Below are 21,790 nucleotides of genomic sequence, written 5' to 3' on the forward strand. Positions count from 1 at the left end.
GGACCAAAAAGCAGCGTGGTTGTTATTCATTGTACTTTAATAACGAAACTGTACATGAAAAACTAACAAAACAACAAACGTGCGAAAACCTAAAACAGTCCTATCTGGTGCAGAGACAGGAACAATCACCCACAAACACACAGTGAAACCCAGGCTACCTAAATATGGTTCCCAATCAGAGACAATGACTAACACCTGCCTCTGATTGAGAACCATATCAGGCCAGACATAGAAATAGACAAACAAGACATCCAACATAGAATGCCCACTCAGATCACACCCTGACCAACCAAAACATAGAAACATACAAAGCAAACTATGGTCAGGGTATGACATTTTCATTATTGGGATTATTTTCTAGGTTAATTGGATATTTGTCTATAGCATTTCCTTGTTTGGGAAGAACTGTGTACTAATTTAATGTTAGCCATGTACTAACGGTAAATGGGTTGACTGATTCAGGTATATCTGATCACTTTTTGCTTGTAAAACCTTTTTTTAAACTGAAAATGTGTAAGCTTCAATGTCATACAACACTCCTTCCGTGGCCTCCAACTGCTCTTAAATGCTAGTAAAACCAAATGCATGCTTTTCAACCGTTCGCTGCCTGCACCCGCACGCCTGACTAGCATCACCACCCTGGATGGTTCCGACCTTGAATATGTGGACATCTAGAAGTACCTAGGTGTCTGGCTAGACTGTAAACTCTCCTTCCAGACTCATATCAAACATCTCCAATCGAAAATCAAATCTAGAGTCGGCTTTCTATTCCGCAACAAAGCCTCCTTCACTCACGCCGCCAAACTTACCCTAGTAAAACTGACTATCCTACCGATCCTCGACTTCGGCGATGTCATCTACAAAACTGCTTCCAACACTCTACTCAGCAAACTGGATGCAGTTTATCACAGTGCCATCCGTTTTGTCACTAAAGCACCTTATACCACCCACCACTGCGACCTGTATGTTCTAGTCGTCTGGCCCTTGCTACATATTCGTCGCCAGACCCACTGGCTCCAGGTCATCTACAAGTCCATGCTAGGTAAAGCTCCGCCTTATCTCAGTTCACTGGTCACGATGGCAACACCCACCCCGTAACACGCGCTCCAGCAGGTGTATCTCACTGATCATCCCTAAAGCCAACACCTCATTTGGCCGCCTTTCGTTCCAGTTCTCTGCTGCCTGTGACTGGAACGAATTGCAAAAATCGCTGAAGTTGGAGACTTTTATCTCCCTCACCAACTTCAAACATCTGCTATCTGAGCAGCTAACCGATCGCTGCAGCTGTACATAGTCTATCGGTAAATAGCCCACCCATTTTTACCTACCTCATCCCCATACTGTTTTTATTTATTTACTTTTCTGCTCTTTTGCACACCAATACCTGTACATGACCATCTGATCATTTATCACTCCAGTGTTAATCTGCAAAATTGTAATTATTCGCCTACCTCCTCATGCCTTTTGCACACAATGTATATAGACTCTCCTTTTTTTCTACTGTGTTATTGACTTGTTAATTGTTTACTCCATGTGTAACTCTGTGTTGTCTGTTCACACTGCTATGCTTTATCTTGGCCAGGTCGCAGTTGCAAATGAGAACTTGTTCTCAACTAGCCTAGCTGGTTAAATAAAGGTGAAATAAAAAAATTAAAATAAAATAAATACTCCATGTGACTGGATGACTTTGCAAAATAAATTGAAAGAATTCAATACATGTTTAAAGATTCTACAAAATCCCATGCCTTCTGAATGCTTTGCTTTGTCTTGGTGTCATGACATTTTCTCCACTCCCAAACAAACCATTCCTCAATGTGTGGCTTAGCAGGACAGACAGGTTTCCTTCTTCCCCTCCAGTGCCCACTCATACCAATTCAAAAGCAGGTGAAAACATTGTCAAAACATTTCTATTGTCACATGCATCATATTTTCTATAACATTTTCTATAACATGTGTTCAGTAGTCAAGTACAAGCAGTATTTAGTGACCTACCTTGAGCTGTTTTTTTCACCACCACCTGCCAGCATTTGCTAATAACCAATCCACAACCTTCTGAGGCCTGCACCCTACCCTAACTCGCAAATAGGCTTATAGAAAATGTGCTTTAGGCTGCAGTCAGAGATGGCTGAATTATTTTTTGACAGGAGATACAGATGTATTTTTTTTAAGCGTAATTTAGATTAGCCGATTAAACGCAACTCCACAATTTACCATGAATGTTGAGCAGCGACTAGTGTAGGCAGACTGGTGCTCTAAAGTCACATAAAATAAACATTGTTCTGTGTAATTGCGGGCTATTCTTTTGGAGCGGAAATCAGTAGTTTTTCATAACTTGATTGTATCCTTTGCAAAATACGATTGCAGTTTTGAAATTGCAGTAAAAGTGCAGTAACTGCAGTCAGTGTTGTGGTACTCGAGACCACATAGTGTCTCGGCCTTGTCTTGGTGTCAGATACATGTGTACTTACATAGTGTCTCGGTGTCAGATACATTTGTACTTGGTCTTTACTCGGTCTCGGACAGTGAGGATTTAACATCTTCCCTTGACCAGCAGAATAGAAAACAGAATTATGCAACTTCCATTCCATAAAAATGCTTTACCAAATATTCTTGAAACATGAATACATTATCTTAACAGCATTCATATCTATCACAGACATGTTTGCGCAGTGGCGAACCTTCAGTGTGTGACCGGTACCTCATTCTGAAAGGACAGCAACCATAATGCTGCAGTAGTGTATGTGTCGGGGGGGCTTGGGTCAGTCTGTTATTTCTGGAGTATTTCTCCTGTCTTATCCCGCGTCCTGTGTGAACTTAAGTATGCCCTCTGTAATTCTCTCTTTCTCTCTTTCTTTCTCTCTCTCGGAGGACCTGAGCCCTAGGACCATGCCTCGGGACTACCTGGCATGATGACTCCTTGCTGTCCTCAGTACACCTGGCCGTGCTGCTGCTCCAGTTTCAACTGTTCTGCCTGCGGCTATGGAACCCTGACCTGTTCACCGGACGTGCTACCTGTTCCAGACCTGCTGTTTTCAACTCTCTAGAGACAGCAGGAGCAGTAGAGATAATCTCAATGATCGGCTATGAAAAGCCAACTGACATTTACTCCTGAGGTGCTGACTTGTTGAACCCTCGACAACTACTGTGATTATTATTATTTGACCATGCTGGTCATTTATGAACATTTGAACATCTTGGCCATGTTCTGTTATAATCTCCACCCGACACAGCCAGAAGAGGACTGGCACCACTCATAGCCTGGTTCCTCTCTAGGTTTCTTCCTAGGTTTTGGCCTTTCTAGGGAGTTTTTCCTAGCCACCTGCATTGCTTACTATTTGGGGTTTTAGGCTGGGTTTCTATACAGCACTTTGATATAACAGCTGATGTAAGAAGGGCTATATAAATTCATTTGATTTAATTTGATAATAACAGCACACTCAAGTGAGAGAGCGCACTTTTTTGTTAAACACAAAAGGGACAGTGGTGTAGTGAATGCTATACTAAGGTATAAGCAGTATACCCACTTTTTTTTGTGGGCATTGAATATACTATGCCATAGAGTTACATTAGAAGTGTCCATCCATAAAGGCTCAAGGTCATTGGCCACAGATAAAATGAAGTCAAATCACGTTATATCTACAGTAACTTTGATTGGACTGATCATGTCAACATCATACTTTCAAAATCTTAGCTAGCAGTCATCATCATGAATCAAGTCGACAATCGTTATTCTATCCTTGTACTTTAATGAGAAATAATGAAGAGAAATTATAGATAAAACGTATCAGTGCTCATTGGCTATTGGACATAAACATTACACAACAAGTTGGAAATCGCAATTTCAACAATGTCTGGTTTGGAAGGAATCCGTGGCTAACTGCAAGCATCGCAAAGCAATCACTAGCCTGCTATTCAGAGAAGTGGGTGTGTGGTCCAAGTCTGGGTTTAAGGGTCTCTTTTCCAAGCTTAAAATGATACACATTCAACATTGGCCAGGCTGTCAATCCAACATGACTTCTGCCACCTTCAAAACAACTGGAAACTCAGAACTGGAAAATGTCAAACTTCAGTGAGTTCAAGACAACAAGGAACTCAGAAAAAATGAGCTCCGACTGGGAAAATAAGTTTTGAATGGTCATCCAAATCGAAATTTCATGTCGGGAACTCAGGCCTCTTTCTAGAGCGCCAACCTGAAGATTACTGATGTCATCATGATTCGACCTTGTTTTTTTTTCAGAGATCCCAGGGAGAATACTGTAAGAATGGCCCATGTTTTGAATTCTGTTGCTGTACATTTCAAAAGTGCTGAACAAATAGTTATATTGACTACGTCCATCCTAGCTCGCTCATGAATGTCTTAATCGAAATTACGGATTGCCTATAATCTGTTTGTCGTCCCCTTATGCCATAGTCTGTACTTCTCAATTGTCAGTAGAAACCACATTTGTTTTAGCAAGTCAGTCATATCAGCTGTTTTTTAAGGCAGTAAATGAGGCTGAATTAACTGCTTCGCTACCAGACAAGGCTTCACTGATAGCCAGGTGTAACAGTGGTAAGGTGTCGGGACTCTGCTGTTGGGACAGCTTTACGTAGGCCCTTACAGTTTGTGGGCACCATAGAGCAACTAGTGTATTGTGTAGTGTTGTGGTATGTTGTGTAGTTGCTTTGCTAGCATGCATCTACATTTGTTTGTTGAGTTTGCCCCACCAAGATTTACATGCTAAAATCGCCACTGCCTATACTCACTTCTTAATCCCTACTGATGCGTATCAAAGTAGTGTAGTGGAGGTATAGTACAATAGAGAAATCATGCACAAAGTAGCCTACACAACCGCTAAGCACGTTAAATATATTCACATGTGGGCCACACACAGTTTCAGCAGAATGTCTTCTGCAGGCAGCAAGATTGTGCAGTTCACAGAAGAATGCCGGTAGGGTTGGAAAGACGTTTCAACGTATGACATCTACCAGTAAATGCTAACTAAGGCAGCAATAAGTATGCAAACCAGGTATTGAAAAAGTTTAGTTCGAAGTGTTGGTTAGTAGGCTATTTGTGATGCGCAATTGTCATCATGTGCTGTTCGCATCAGGGGCATAGACATGGATGGGCCTGGGTGAACAGAGGCCCACCCACTGGGGAGCCAGGCCCACCGAATCAGATTTCTGTGGCTAAGCATTGTTGTGGACTTAGACCATCACATTTTTGTATTTTTCGATATACAAAAAGTGTCATTTTGAGTCTGTAAATCTGAAAAATGTATTGGAAAACATTGTATTTTTCAAACAGAGTAACTTTCCTTCGAAGGCCGGGCCATTTGGGAACTTCTCCAGGTATCACGACACCACTTCATAGGTGTCAGGTTTTCCCTAGGAGAGGTGAGTGTGGAGTCAGGCGCAGGAGAGAGAGAATTGCAAGAAGGGCGTCTATTTACAAGTCCATCAAGAGCAGGCACAGGACCACAACAGCAGCCACTAAACAACAGGAACGCAGTCCAGAAAAAACACCTGTTCAACAGAAGAAAAAAACAAACAAAACAACGCAACCCAAAGAAATGACAGATACACAAACAATCCCGCACAAAACCTAGAGGGTAGGGCGAGATTAAATACCCCATAATACCCTAATTAACCTAAACTAGACACAGGTGAACAACAAGACAGACAAAACCAAACGGAAAATAAAAGGGATCGGTGGCAGCTAGTAGACCGACGACGACGACCGCCAAACGCCGCCCGAACAGGGAGAGGAGCCACCTTCGGTGGAAGTCGTGACAATAGGGTTGATGGAAAGACACACACACAGCATGATGTTAAAGGATAAGCAGTCCATTAACTAGGACATAATAAATCAATCATAAGAATACAAAAACACAACCAAAATCATTTCACAATCAAAATGTACAAATATTACTTCCCATTGGAAAAAACATTTCAGGTTTAGCACACAAAGTAACTGGTGACCTAAAGTTTAAAGTGAAGCTGACAATGTTTTTGCAGATATGAAACAAACAGACAATCAAAATATCAGTCAAAATGATCAAATTCCCAGTATATGCTACAAAACCAAGTTTGTAAGAGGTTTAAAAATAGGTTATATTTGACTCAACGTTCCATGACTTACACAAAGGCATTGTTGGATGGATGCAGTTCAATACATGATTAATATAATTCACCAATACATTTCTTGGTAGTGCAGTGGGGCAAAAAAGTATTTAGTCAGCCACCAATTGTGCAAGTTCTCCCACTTAAAAAGATGAGAGTGGCCTGTAATTTTCATCATAGGTACACTTCAACTATGACAGACAAAATTAGAAAAAAAATCCAGAAAATCATATTGTAGGATTTTTTATGAATTTATTTGCAAATTATGGTGGAAAATAAGTATTTGGTCAATAACAAAAGTTTATCTCAATACTTTGTTATATACCCTTTGTTGGCAATGACAGAGGTCAAACGTTTTCTGTAAGTCTTCACAAGGTTTTCACACACTGTTGCTGGTATTTTGGCCCATTCCTCCAAAATTCTATGGGTTTGGCCACTCCAGGACCTTGAAATGCTTCTTACGAAGCCATTCCTTCGTTGCCCGGGTGGTGTGTTTGGGATCATTGTCATGCTGAAAGACCCAGCCACGTTTCATCTTCAATGCCCTTGCTGATGGAAGGAGGTTTTCACTCAAAATCTCATGATACATGGCCCCATTCATTATTTTCTTTACACGGATCAGTCGTCCTGGTCCCTTTGCAGAAAAACAGCCCCAAAGCATGATGTTTCCACCCCCATGCTTCACAGTAGGCATGGTGTTCTTTGGATGCAACTCAGCATTCTTTGTCCTCCAAACACGACGAGTTGAGTTTTTACCAAGAAGTTCTATTTTGGTTTCATCTGACCATATGACGTTCTCCCATTCTTCTTCTGGATCCTCCAAATGTTCTCTAGCAAACTTCAGACGGGCCTGGACATGTACTGGCTTAAGCAGGGGGACACGTCTGGCACTGGAGGATTTGAATCCCTGGCGGCGTAGTGTGTTACTGATGGTAGGCTTTGTTACTTTGGTCCCAGCTCTCTGCAGGTCATTCACTAGGTCCCCCCGTGTGGTTCTGGGATTTTTGCTCACCGTTCTTGTGATCATTTTGACCCCACGGGGTGAGATCTTGCGTGGAGCCCCAGATCGAGGGAGATTATCCGTGGTCTTGTATGTCTTCCATTTCCTAATAATTGCTCCCACAGTTGATTTCTTCAAACCAAGCTGCTTACCTATTGCAGATTCAGTCTTCCCAGCCTGGTGCAGGTCTACAATTTTGTTTCTGGTATCCTTTGACAGCTCTTTGGTCTTGGCCATAGTGAAGTTTGGAGTGTGACTGTTTGAGGTTGTGGACAGGTGTCTTTTATACTGATTACAAGTTCAAATAGGTGCCATTAATACAGGTAATGAGTGGAGGACAGAGGAGCCTCTTAAAGAAGAAGTTACAGGTCTGTGAGAGCCAGAAATCTTGCTTGTTTGTAGGTGACCAAATACTTATTTTCCACCATAATTTGCAAATAAATTCATTAAAAATCCTACAATGTGATTTTCTGGATTTTTTCTCCTCATTTTGTCTGTTATAGTTGAAGTGTACCTATGATGAAAATTACAGGCCTCTCATCTTTTTAAGTGGGAGAACTTGCACAATTGGTGGCTGACTAAATACTTTTTTTGCCCCACTGTACATTGTATACTATTATTGTCTACTGGTATCATTTTTAAATTGAGAACGTATAACTCTACAATATCAAACAATGTGTGAGTCAAGCTATTCTCTGCTTCAGATGCACAATGTCAAGTCGTGCATTGCAAATGCTAATAAAGCTAATGCCATCATACTGTAGGTGTTGCAGCCATAGTATGCAGAGAGAGAGTGACAATCAAACAAAAACTAATTGGAGAGCTTACAACTGAACAAAACTGTAATGTTCCTTCGAGAGTACAACACAGAATCACAGACAAATTAGATACACATTCACTTCCCCTCTTGATTAGAGGATTGTGATCTGTGATTAATCAACATTGACACTAATTCATCTTGAATAACTGTTTCAAGTTAACAATTAAAATAAGTTTAAACACTTCACTTCAAAGACTCGACACTTTAACAAGTAAGTAAGTTAAGTCATATGTAAAGGTTAGCCATCTTAGTAACAAATAGGCTATAACTACTAAGGCATAATTTCAGGTGTACAAAAAAAAAGTCCTCGCTCCACTGATCCTTGGTCTACTTGGTGAGCAGACTTCTATTCCAGCCCAACAATAGACACTTTAATTATTAACTAATTAGGTTTGATATGTTGAATATCAATTACCAGTTAGTGCTGGGCTGGAACAGAAGCCTGCACACCCAGCAGGGTTGGCCTGCTCCAGTTGTAATAGGTTTATCCATTGTGTGACTTTTAAACTGTATTTCTGTTGACAACATTTGCTAACATACACGGAGTGTACAAAACATTAGGAACAACTGCTCTTTCCATGACATAGACTGACCAAGTGAATCCAGGTGAATGCTATGATACCTTGTTGATGTAACTTAAATGCATTTCGAACAGTGTAGATGAACGGGAGAATACAGGTTAAAGAATGATTTTTATACCTTGAGACATGGATTGTGTACTGTATGTGTACCATTCAGAGGGTGAATGGGCAAGACAAAAGATTTAAGTGCCTTTGAACAGAGTGTGGTAGTAGGTGACAGGCGTACAACTGTGGGAAGCATTGGAGTCAACATTGGCCAGTATCCCTGTTGAATGCTTTCGAAGGTGTTCCTAATGTTTTGTACACTCAGTGTATAACCCATGGTATACAAAGATGCACTCTTATTCTCTTGGGACATTCATTGTGACCTCTTCATCTGCATACAGGGTTTCACAGCTCTCTGTATATGAATACAAAAAACCTCACAAAGAAACAGGTTTTGTTATACTAAAATTGCACTGAATATTATCTTTCTCTATCTCTCTATCCTCATAGTTTCTCTCGCTAGGTGCTGGAACTGGATCAACATTTCATAATGTCCTCCTACAAAGGTACCTCCTACAAAGGTACCAAAGGTACCTATCTATGTTAGTCTACTCTCTCCATTCTCTGACAGCTGGAGCTACTAATCCTTTCACCCTCTTCCATGGCTTTTAGCTAGCTAGCTACAAATGTAATTGCAAGCTTTTTAAAATGATAAATACATCAATATAGATAGCTAGCTAATATGAAGTTAGCTAGATGGTGATATTTAATTCACTTAGAAGGCTATTTGTCAATGATTAGTTATTGGAGAAACAAGACCAAGATGAGACTCTGGACAAGGCGGATACAGTATATTTGAGGCTTTTAATCAGGCATAGTGATAGCTGGCAAACGTGCAGCACGGCTCTTATCGTCCAACTCTTAGGGAGTTTTCGGAAAAAGAGGGCGTCCCACATATTTGGGCAGTACATTTATACATTGAAATGAAGTAGGTAGATTCTAGTAGTCCTGGCTCCTGGTTGGTTGTTCGTAGGTGATAGACAGTCCTCTCCAGCCTGTTGTCAGTATCCCATTGGTTCTTGACAGAGTTCTTTGTCTTTGTAGCCCATCCCAAAGGGTTTTTAGCAGTGTATATTCATGGGTTATCAGTGTGTTTAACAACAGTCAGTGAATGCGTCATTACATGTTTTAATATGTTCTTACAACACTATACAGTATGTAAAGTTGCCTAGCTACATTACGTTAGCAGCTCATTTGAGTTAGCCTGCACACTAAGTTACTGTAACAAGCTTTAAAGTTCTATGTGTTTATCTGTTATCGTTATTGGGATATCTAGGTTAACTGGAAATTTATCCAAGGTACTTTCTTGTTTGGGAAGAACTCTGAGTACTAATTTGATGTTAGCCGTGTACTAACCATGAATGGCTTGACTGATTGGGTAAATCTGAAACATTTTTGACTTTTAAAACCTTTTAAAAGTGTAAATGTGTATACTGTATGTGATGGCTGGATGACTTTGCAAATGTTCACCTAAAAGGACACAAATCTAACTGCCTGGAGCTCAGGACTTGAAGCAAGGATATGCATATTCTTGATACCATTTGAAAGGAAACACTTTGAAGTTTGTGTAAATGTTAAATTAATGAAGGAGAATATTACACATTAGATCTGGTAAAAGATAATAAAAAGAAAAAAAGAAATGTTTTGTACCATCATCTTTGACAATTTAGATTTTGGCCACTAGATGGCAGCAGTGTATGTGCAAAGTTTTAGACTGATCCGATGAACCATTGCATTTCTGTTCAAATGTTGTATCAAGACTGCCAAAATGTGTCTAATTGGTTTATTAATACATTTTCAAGTTCATAGCTGTGCACTCTCCTCTAACAGTAGCATGGCATTCTTTCACTGTAATAGCTACTGTAAATTGGACATTGCAGTTCAATTAACACGATTTTAAGATTTCTGACAATATCAGATATGTCTATGTCCTGCAAAATGTTCTTGCTAGTTACAACCTCATGCTAATCATATTAGCCTACGTTAGCTCAACTCTCCCGCGGGGGACCCACCGATCCTGTAGAGGTTTTAAAATAATTCAATAAATGTTTAAAAGTTCTACAAAATCCTCTGCCGTCTTCTGTGTTCTTTGGTACTGTCTGTCAGTGTCATGGAATTTTCTCCACCCCTAAACAATCCTTTCCTCAGGGCGGCTTTTTTTCTACTTAGCAGGACAAACAGGTTTTCTTTGTTCTCCTCCCCGGTTCCCGCTCAAACCAATTAAAAAACTGAAAACATCGTCAAAACATTGTCATATCAGCCCTTTACTTTTCTATAAGATGACTTTGTAGTCCACAGCAAGTAATCTGGCACAGTGACATCATACCAAGATGATGGTTGTTGTTGCCAGGTAGCAAACAGGCACATGACACTGTAGTCATCATTTTGACCTTCTCCTGACTGTGACACATAGCTATGAAATTTGAAGTATCTTGGCCAGGTCGCAGTTGTAAATGAGAACTTGTTCTCAACTAGCCTACCTGGTTAATAAAAAAAATTTAAAAGCGGTGGATGGTGTGCGTGCCTCCTAAGTTGTTTTGGGTCGGCCTCTGGAATCAGTTTAATTGCCCTGGGTTGTCCTAGATGAAATTACCATTACATGTTTTTTTACTCTGGCATTTTCACCTCACCTGCAAATTCTTTGTAAACCATGTTTTACTTTTTCACTGTCTGTATTTCACCTGTTATAATTTGTGCAAATAGAGTTAGAATCTATATAGCAGGTTGAAGTGATACAGTCTACTATGTGCTCAACCCACCTCTGTTCTCTCTCCATCTCTTCTGTCACTTTTTCTGTCTTGTCTGTGGCTGTCTCGGGTTCTTGTTTGTTACTGTCTATCCTCTTCAGTTATAGCCTGTTCTGTTCTTCTGATGTCTCTCTCAATCATATAATATTATTCTGTTGGTATTTCTCTGTCTTGTCTGGTGCCTCTCTCCATCATTTATTCTTATGTTGCTTTTTCTGTCTTGTCTGGTGTGCTTCTTTAGTTTTGCAATCCAAAACGTTCAAGTGGATACTGGGTAGCTTAACTTATTTTTGGCCTGTGTCTGTGTTACGTAAATCATCCTCTTCCCTACCAGTTGCCCCTGGCTGCTGTTCTAAGTGCTCCACTTGTCTGCTGTTCTTATCTGTCCACCTCCTTGGATCATCTGCAAGGAAGCAAGGTAGTTGTACAACATGTCATTAGTTAGTTTTAAAGGATAACTTTTTTTTCGTTTTAAATTTGGTTCAATAAGAAATGCTAGCGGCCATGACTGAACTCAAACGTGAGTTGGTTTTGGGGTGGTTTAATGTGGGTGTCTCATATGTGTGTTCGCAGGTGGGAAGAGTTAGCCAAATTATTTTGCCAATTAGCTTCAGCCGGCTGCTGTGCGACCTGACTTTGGATAGCCTATCTCCGGGGCTAGTTAGGGACCGTCAATAAATTGCATAATGTAAATGGTACAATATTTTCATGTTGCAATTTTTTAGTTGTCTCATAAAATCTTTTCAATATTTGTATATGTATTTCTACTATTTATAGTTTACCACAGGCATTAAGATCGGGTTGCATGCAGCTGCACTCCGAATTGATTACTTGTGTGCTGCCAGCTGTGGCTGGCAGGTAACCTAGCGGTTCAGAATGTTGGGCCAGTAACCGAAAGGTTAATCTGTCAATATGCACTTGAGCAAGGTAATTAACCCTAATATCTAGCCAAAAAAAACACAAAAAAACTGTGGAATGGAATAAATTAGAAGACTGATTAATTTAATTTAGTCAGTTCTACCAGCTAATGTGAGATTTCTAGATTACTTAACATTTGGGGACACCATCTAAAAGCCTATGTATTTTTCTTTTTTCCCCCTCTCTTTCTGGCTGCCCCCCCCTTCCCTTCTAAGTTCAAGTTCAAGTTTGTTTATTTGTCATATAAATGGGTGGGCTCTAGGAAGAGTCTTGGTAGTTCCAAACTTCCCCCATTTAAGAATGATGGAGGCCCTCCTGAGTGGCGCAAGGCACTGCATCACAGTGCTAGAGACATCACTACAGATCCAGGTTCAATCCCGGGCTGTGATGCAGCCGGCCGCAACTGGGAGACCCATGAGGTGGCGTACAATTGGCCCAGCGTCGTCCGAGATAGGGGAGGGTTTGGCCGGCTGGATGTCCTTGTCCCATCACACTCTAGCGACACCTTGTGTCGGGCCCGGGCACATGCACGCTGATTTCGCCAACTGTATGGTGTTTCCTCCGACATGGCAGTGCGGCTTGGCGGGGTCGTGGTTCGGAGGATGGATGGCTCTCGACCTTCGCCTCTCCCGAGTCCGTACGGGTGGTTGCAGTGATGGGAAAAGACTGTAACTACCAACTGGGGAGAAAAAAGGGTAAAAAATGACCAAAAATAAAACATATTAATAGGGATAGGCGTCGCGCTAGCGGTGAAACTGGAGGGTGCACAATTCAAATAAATAATCATAAAATGTATGGATATTTTAGGTACATATAAGTGTCTTAAACTGAAAGCTTAAGCTGAAAGCTTAAATTCTTGTTATTCTAACGGCACTGTCTGATTTACAGTAGCTGTGATTGTTTGAGGATGGCGCCCCACATCAAAATATTTTTCCAACGGCACAGGTTTCATACATTCACAAATAACGATAAAATACTCACTAAATTTTTGAAAATCTTCCTCTGATTTATCGTCCAAAGGGTCCCAGCTATAACATGTAGTGTCGTGTTGTTAGATAAAATCCTTCTTTCATATCCCCAAAAGTCAGTTTAGTTGGCACCATCGATTTGAGTAATCCACTCGTTCAACATGCAGAGAAAGGAATCCGAAAATCTACCCCTAAACTTTGTTTCAACAAGTCAAAATATGTTTCTATTCACTCCTCAGATACCCTATAATGAAATCGAACTAGAATATTTCTTACGGAAAGAAGCATGTTCAACAGGAAAACGATTTTAGCAGGTGCGTACTGTCTTCATGGTGTGCGCAAACACAAATTTCCAAGACTGTGTCCCTGTACTAAAACTGATATTTCTTATTAGTTTTTGAAGTTACAAGCCTGAAACCTTCAACATAGACTTCTGACACGCTCTGGAAGCCATAGGAATTGCATCCAGGAAGGTTTGTTTTGGGATTTTCTCCTACCATATCTATTGTGTTATATTCCCCTACATTATTTTAACATTTCCACAAACTTCAAAGTGTGTTCTTTCCAATGGTACCAATCATATGCATATCCTGGCTTCAGGGCCTGAGCAACAGGCAGTTTACTTTGGGCACGTCATTCAGGCGGAAATGGAGAACAAAGGAGCCCTAAAAAATATATATATATTTGTTTAAATGATAGAAGCCACTGTGTTCTTGGCGACCTTCAATGCTGCAAACATTTTTTCGTACCCTTCCCCAGATCTGTGCCTCGACACAATCCTGTCTCGGAGCTCTACGGACAATTCCTTCGAGCTCATGGCTTGGTTTTTGCTCTGACATGCACTGTCATCTGTGGGACCTTATATAGACAGGTGTGTGCCTTTCCAATCATGTCCAATCAATTGAATTTACCACAAGTGGACTCCAATCAAGTAGTAGAAACATCTCAAGGATGATCAATTGAAAAAAAAGGTACATTTCGAGTCTCATAGCAAGGGTCTGAATACATTTGCCAAAATTTCTAAAAACACTTTTTTTGCTTCGTCATTGTGGGATGTTGCGTGTAGATTGATGAGGACATTTTTTTGTTTAATCAATTTTAGAATAAGGCTGTAACGTAACAAAATGTGGAAAAAGTCAAGGGGTCTGAATACTTTCCAAAGGCACTGTATAACCTAATGAGGAACTAATTTAAAACACTGAGAACTATAGACATTTCATCAATTACAAATTGATGTAATTGCAAATTACATTGCAAATTACATGACTAGATTAAAAAATAAATAATACTAAACCCTCCCCTTTATTGAAATTGAAAAAGCATGACCCTCCCCCATTTTCCTCCACGTACCAATTCTGCACATTTCGATCCTCCTTTAGGAATTCAGAGTTACAGCTTCAAAACTACAGTGATCGACTTCCACAACATAAGCATCTTCAAATTCATGAACAGAAACAGTGTGAAAACAAAGGGAGTGTCTTTAATGCATTCTGGGCTTATGTGTTTCTCTCTCAAAAATTTGAGCCGATAGCTCAAAAGCTCTTGACTATGGATGCTCAGTGCATTACACCGATGAGAGGCAAACAACTGGGACGGCATAGCTACAAAGTGAGCGGAATTAGATTCCTTACTATTTCATCCCAATGAAAATGTTGTTCCACTACCTCCGTAATAGACGTTTTGATAACAGGTTTCAAACCATCCATCAAAGTAGACGTATACATTCTATCAATGTACCCAATCTTTTTGATGCTGAGTACATCAACTAATTTTGGTTGAAATGGTTTTGCTTTTTTTGTTGATGGGAACGCTGACATCAAAACGCTGCTGTTTTGAGCTTTTGATGTTTGTTTTCTGTCATTGTGCCAACTCACAATAGCATCTCTGAATTCTCTATTAGATTGTAATTTTCCATCAGCAGGGAAGTGCTGACCAATCTTATCTGGTTTGCTCAACTCTTCCCATATTCGAGCTGAATTGGTAGAATGCTCATGCGCCTCTTTCAGCGCCTCTATGGCTTTTTGAAACTTTTCTTCCTCGAGCCCCCCTTTACAAAGGAGAATCGGGGCAACCCGTCGCCATTTCAATAGTTATTATTCTGACGCCTCTCCTGAAGGTGTCCAGAGCATTTCCTCAACCACAGCTCTAATACACACCAATTTATTTTATTTTTAAATGTAGGTAGTTATACCCACTTCCAGGAGAGTAGTTACGGTATAGCTACCTAATAATTTGGCCAAAGGACCTGATACCTTGCATTAGAAACAATACTGAAGTGTTTGGCAATTTTCTACTGGAGAATGCTGGTGACCTAATGTCTTATGCCAAAGTGTTACGCCTAAGTGTTACGCCTCATATCACTGTTGTTGACAACACACACAACCAGTAGTATTCACAGTTGTCTTCCTATTTACACATAATCAGTCACGGTTCCCCGCCCCGATAGGGCATAAACCAACCTCTCCTTATTGCTATTGCTAATACATTCAAATCATGTTAAAACAACATTTGAATATCTTCTTGCTTTTCTAACCATGAATGAGTCTCTCCTCCAGAACTTGTAGGCAACCTTTATCCCCATCCACATTCCCACTAACAACCTTTCATCTTTAATCAAGCACAGATACTCTCAGATTTCTCCTATTCTCCACCATTTGCACTTCCTTCCTTTGTCCTTCTACATGGGCTATTCTATTCAACCTTTCGTACTAGTACACATGCATGAAAATATATCCACACACACACATTTTACTGCCTCACGGCCACCGCGGCTGGGACTTTCGTCCCACTTACGGATCTCTCAGGGGAACACCCCCACTAGGGACCTATCCTACACAGAACCTACCCTACACTGTAGTTAGCTATCGATCTAGGGACCTATCCTAACGGAACCTACACCATAGATCTCCCTATGGATCTCGGGACCTATCCTTACGGAATCAACCCTACACCAATGATTGATAACCGTTTGTATCACAATGGAACTACTGAATAAACTCAGGCTTTCTAGGTCCATATCCTATAATTGTTTCAGCCTATGACTCTGAGTGGTAACATGTGTAGGAACTGTGCCTACCTTGTTTTTGGTGCCGGGCTCCTGTTTCACTGATTCGGACTCTCTAGTTTGACTGTAAATCGTGGTGAATCGTGTTGACATTGCCAACTGTTCAGTTCTGAACAAACAGAATAAAACTCACAGACGACTAGTAAAGCTCAAACCAAGTGTATCCCCACATCGGGGTCAAACAGCTGAAAAGACAAAGACATGTTTCCACCAGCACAAGCATTTATACTATTAGGCGGCATCTCCTTCTTGCACATCTAGATAGCCAATACAGCTCTGTTGAAAGGAACAAACTTAGGTGGTGTGTATGTAATAGAACTGTTCCTTGTCGCTGTAGCTGACGTGACCTCGGCCCACATTCCTCACCCCTTTCCTAATGCACGGCTATCCAACCTTATCAGTGACTGAAACCAGACTGTTACCCTTTGGCCCTCTCCATAGGATCCATGAGATTTAACAATAACATTATACATGTAAAGTAGTTATAGTATGGGAACATGAAAAAGTACATATTTCATGCTAGAACAGCATCGACACATGAGAAAACCAGAGTCAAGCCGGTTTAAACATGTAGCGTGAACAAAACAAACTGGGACGGTCTTCTAGTTCTTCAGAATCAGAATGTGTCTTCTACTTCCTCTAGCTCAGCATTTTCCAAACTCGGTCCTCGGGACCCCAAGTGGTGCACGTTTTGGATGTTGCCCCTAGCTTGATGATTTGTTGATTATTTGAATCAGCTATGCAGTGCTAGGGCAAAACCCAAAACGTGCACCGCTTGGGGTCCCGAGGACAGAGTTTGGAAAACCCTCCTCTAGTAGGTCTAGTACAGCATGCTCCACACGGAGGCCACCAGGGCGGCGCCAAGAGCTGTGGTGACAGAGAGCTTGGCGGAGGTTGCGCCGCTAATTGTGACTGGGTTGCACTTGTTGGAGTTGCAGCAGGCCTTGACGGAGGTGTAAGTGGTGCCCAGGAGGGTGGCGTTGGTGGTGGTGTTGCACATAGCACTCTCCAGACAGCCTTGGGTGTTGAAGCCTGCGAAAGTAGTGAGGGAAGGGAAGGCTAGAGAGAGAGCGAGAAAGAGCGAGAGAGAAAATAGTAGAGTTAGAATGACAGTGAACATGATGCTGTGTGTGTGTGTGTGTGTGTGTGTGTGTGTGTACAAGGGTGGGTAGTTTCTACTAAGCAGGTCATCCAGGTGGGCTGAATGAGAAGAGGGGATGGGTGAGGGAGGTGGGGGGGTTGAGGCGGGGAAGGGTACTTACTAGCCCTTCCAGTGAAGCAGCTACTTGTGTTGATTATGCAGACCTCATCCGCAGTGTTCGTGCAAACACCCAGCAGGCCCACACTGCATTTGTTGCATGTCAGGGATACAAGTCTAAACTTTGAGGCGGACTCGGCTGAAACACACAACGTTGGGTGGTGTTAGACAATTAGATAACATGGCTTCACAGACAATGAATGACCATTGTTTTGTCACTAAGTAATTAATTGTTGGGGGTAGAGAGAGAGTGAGAGGAAACATGACGCACATTCATTACGTCACTCTATTCTGTTCTATACTGTTATTGTGCATTATATGAATTCTATGCCAACACCAAAGCAATAGTCATCACCAAAACCTGCTGTGGTTGAACTGAAGGCCACACCCAGTTTTGATGTATGGCCATAGACGTCTGAAGACCACAGACCACACCCTTGTTTGGTGTGCTATTCAATGAATGAGGAAAATCACTGAAATGGCATGCCATTACAACATAGACATTGCATTGATCATACAAATCCCTCTCTCATCATTTAAAACTCATCTCTCTAGTCTCCATTATTCTCTTTTGGTCTCTACAAGTGTTATGTAGTAATCTCCGATTTCTTTGAAAAATCCCCTAGCGGTGCAAGCAAAAAAATGTGGAAAGTGATCTCTACCTTCTACATTCCACACCCACTCCCCTGCTCTCTCCATGCTGTAGAATACACCACTAGCCGATGCTTACCTTTTCCACCAGCATCGCTTCGTGCTTAAAATTTTTTTGCCTGGAGATGCTGGATATTGCTACATTACCAGCCAACAAACTCAATAAAAACTTTATGGATGAAACGACAATGGATAAGTCGAAAAAGAATAAATGAACTGACCCTTCAAACTGAATGGCATTGACACTTTAACTCACATGATGAAACCTATGGCGGAGGATTGTTGGATTAACAACCCTTTAGCTAAATTGGCCCTGCCCTAAAATGATAACCATTGAAATCAACTATTGTCCAAGCAAACTGCATCCTCAGTTTTGTTTGTGAGTGAGTGGCATTGATTATCGGTTAGACTCACCCGGCATAAAAGATGCAGCAACTGCAAGGATTCCGAAAATGATTTTGTTCATCTTGACAAAAGTGATGAATTGAGTTTTGATCCCAGAAATAATTATTTTCAAAAGTCTAGTGTACTTAAAGTTGGCAGTGACAACAGAATGGTGAAGCATGAGTTATAGACCTGGGATTATATACTGTCAGAGTTGGGTTGGTATGGGGGGCAAAGGGAGGGGGTCAAAGGGAGGAGGGGGTGGAGGGTTCAACTAGGCTTCTGTCAAGTACACCATAGAACAGGTATTCCCAAACTGGGGTTCCCCCTGGGGTACGTGCAATGCCGTCAGGGGTACGCCAAACAAAAATGTGATTCACATTTAAGGGACTGTGAGTGGATGTTAGGTAGAGAGGAGAGGAGCAGGACAGCCTTTTTTACAAGGCTATCACTGCAGTATTATTTCTAATGATTTCTCCTTAGATCTTGGAGTACCAGTAAAAGCAAGACTAGGCATACAATAGCTTGTCGCACACTTATTTCAAGCATTTTATTTTCTACTACTAGTCTATCGAGGAGATATTTCAGTTTGCTCTTGCTTGCTGAATGTAAAATACAGAAACCCGAAATGACTGGCTGTGAGTTTGAAAGGAGAGAAAGAGAGCATGCGATGGTGTGATCAAAATACACCATGTGAGTAGCCAGCTAATGTACCTTTCTGGACCTTGTAAACTGTCGAATAGACCCATGACTGATCCAAATGGTTGCGTAATCAGGCCTAGGCAGTATGCAGTTATTTCGGCATGAAGCATTCAAAACAGGACGTTTGAGCGGTTATTCAAGTTAGCTTACAACACTGCAGTTTACAGCCATAGCCATTCACTGAGTAGGTCTACTCTCTTGAAAACAATAACACATTCTTGCACCGTGTTGTTGTAGCCTATAGATAGAATCATGTTTAAAAACGTAGGCCTAATCAGTAGTGGAGCTTTGCGTGCCCGATGTCCTGGGGACTGCAGAGCGCAGCCTGTAGGAAGGCACAGATCTGCCATTTCATGATCTGTTAGCCAGAAGAAAAAGATTGCTTGCACAACAACAAAAAAATGGAATCGTTTGTTGTTGAATTTCTACATTTAATTTAAATAAGAGTTTCTATATTATATTTTTCATTAGGCTACATGTAGTCTACATTGAAGTAGGCCTATTATTTGCAGTTGTTGCTATGACAATGAACACACCCTGAAGCACTGAATGGTCTATGTTAACACCTTATTCATAGGCCTACAGCGTGCAGTAGCATGCTTTGATCAGTTTATTATAGGTTTAGGCTACTGTAGAACGATAAACTTTCCTCAAGTGTGGATGCTCGCCAACATTTTATAGTTATGTGTAATTTATCGGTGGTGTGGACGGTCCTTAATGCTTAAATGGGCAAATGCTGCCCTCTAGCAGATGAATATGATATGAACTACAGCAGTGGTTCTCAACCACGTGTTGATTTGATAGAAAGCGTGACTGCAACATTGATAGCATACTAAAAAGGGATTTCATATTCCAGCTATTTAAATTATCATTTGAAGGGGGAGGGTTAGATGTTTTTTTTTCAATTGCTCGGTGAGGGCCAGGTAAAAATATATTTTACTCGGGGAGGGCCATGCATTTTCATTTCAAAGAGGTCCAATTAAATCCAGGTATCCCTCAATATAATTAACGTTTACTCCCTGACTATAATATTTCACCTTCCTTATTCAGGAAAACATACTAACAGTGGTGGGAGCAGACATTTTGATCAAGGGAGACCTTTAGAAAATATGCATATTGTCTCTAACACTAAACATGCAAATATGTATTTGACAGTATGTTTGTATGTTTAGTGGAGCACCAACCCGTGCAGTCCAACTCAGTCTCACCATGGCCCTTGGCTCCATCTGGAGTACCTTTGCCCCTAGACAAACCCTTCACAATAAGGACACCTCCTCCATAGGTTTCCATTGAAGGGGGTTGTTGTAGGTTGTAGTTCTTAAATACACAATGTACTGAAACTGGTTTTATTCTGTGAAAGACTGCAATGTTTATTAAGGCTAGTTTCACTACGCTTTTGTTCCAAGTACCAACTCAAACTGGTTGCACCTCTAGTGCTTAGACTAAACAACATCGGTATGAACAGTTAACCAATGTCACTGTATTTACATTGGGAACATGTCAGAGTGATTAAGTACTTTTTAATGGCCTAACTTCTTCTCAACCATGTCACTATCCTTTATCTTCATATCTAATGAGTTGTTGAGTATTTTACACTCTGTACTTTTTTTTATAAAGATAAACTTTCTATGTATTCTATGTACAATAAATAAACATACCACATATGACACTTTTAAAAAATACCTACTACTACGAGACACTACATTATGTGTGTGTGTGTGTGTGAAATGGTTGAACAAATAATAAAATAATATAAATAATTTACAGATACTAACTGCATTCCGGACTGTTCTTTTCCGACAAACGTTTAACACCCTCATGGAAGACGATAAAACCTGCTATACTTCATTCTATTCTCCATCTGCACCAAACTGTAATTTTCCCCATTAATTTGATTAGTAATCTTTCCTCACCATTTTCTATAGAGTGAGTACATTTTCCGGGATTAGGCCTCCGACTCCTATTGAAAACAACAAACACTACCCTCCTACAAGATGAAGACTAATATTTTGATAGGGCTAACTGTCCTGGTGGTCTTCATAGCCGTGGCTAAATCCTATCGGAATCATCTGTCCCTATGACAATATTCAAAGACGGGTACAGTAAGACCTTGTGATTTGATTAGTTAGGGTTGATCACAAATTCTGAAGTAGGTGCTTTTATTTTCTAAAGCTATAAATTGTTTATATGGGATGGTGGTACACTCCCCTACATATGACCCCCTTGGTAAATATGATGGTAGACATCCATGGGATGCATGTTACCTATTCTGTACACAACAAAAGGAGTATTGGGAACTTGAGAGTGATTTCTATTGTTATAGTCTGATTTCCAGGAACAATTATACATGAGTACCTAGGCCGTTCTGCTAGGACAAACGGAGTCTGCTGTGGTAGGATTACCTTCACTAATTAAAAAAAATATTAATTCCACTCTAATGACTGAACCACATGTAATTGGCAACTTTGTAGATGAAAGAAGCCAGCGAACACTCCTCTAGTTTCAGGGGCTGCACTGTGTGTACAATATCAATTTACACAGTATACAATC

At 40.8% G+C, this 21,790-nt stretch overlaps 1 protein-coding gene across 1 annotated transcript; it reads right to left on the reverse strand.

Annotated features, from left to right (window-relative positions):
- Positions 1-17,033: 17,033 nt before the first annotated feature.
- Positions 17,034-20,530, reverse strand: LOC118946531 (uncharacterized). Its single transcript, XM_090228355.1, has 3 exons — positions 20,449-20,530; positions 17,508-17,642; positions 17,034-17,304 (listed from the first exon to the last, which is right to left on the reverse strand). Exons 1-3 carry the CDS (start codon positions 20,528-20,530, stop codon positions 17,066-17,068), a joined length of 456 nt encoding a protein of 151 aa, XP_090084481.1. The 3' UTR covers positions 17,034-17,065.
- Positions 20,531-21,790: the final 1,260 nt, after the last annotated feature.

This window comes from Oncorhynchus mykiss, chromosome 30, assembly GCF_057628025.1.
Source record: "Oncorhynchus mykiss isolate SJ-2025 chromosome 30, ASM5762802v1, whole genome shotgun sequence".
Taxonomy (NCBI): Eukaryota; Metazoa; Chordata; class Actinopteri; order Salmoniformes; family Salmonidae; genus Oncorhynchus; species Oncorhynchus mykiss.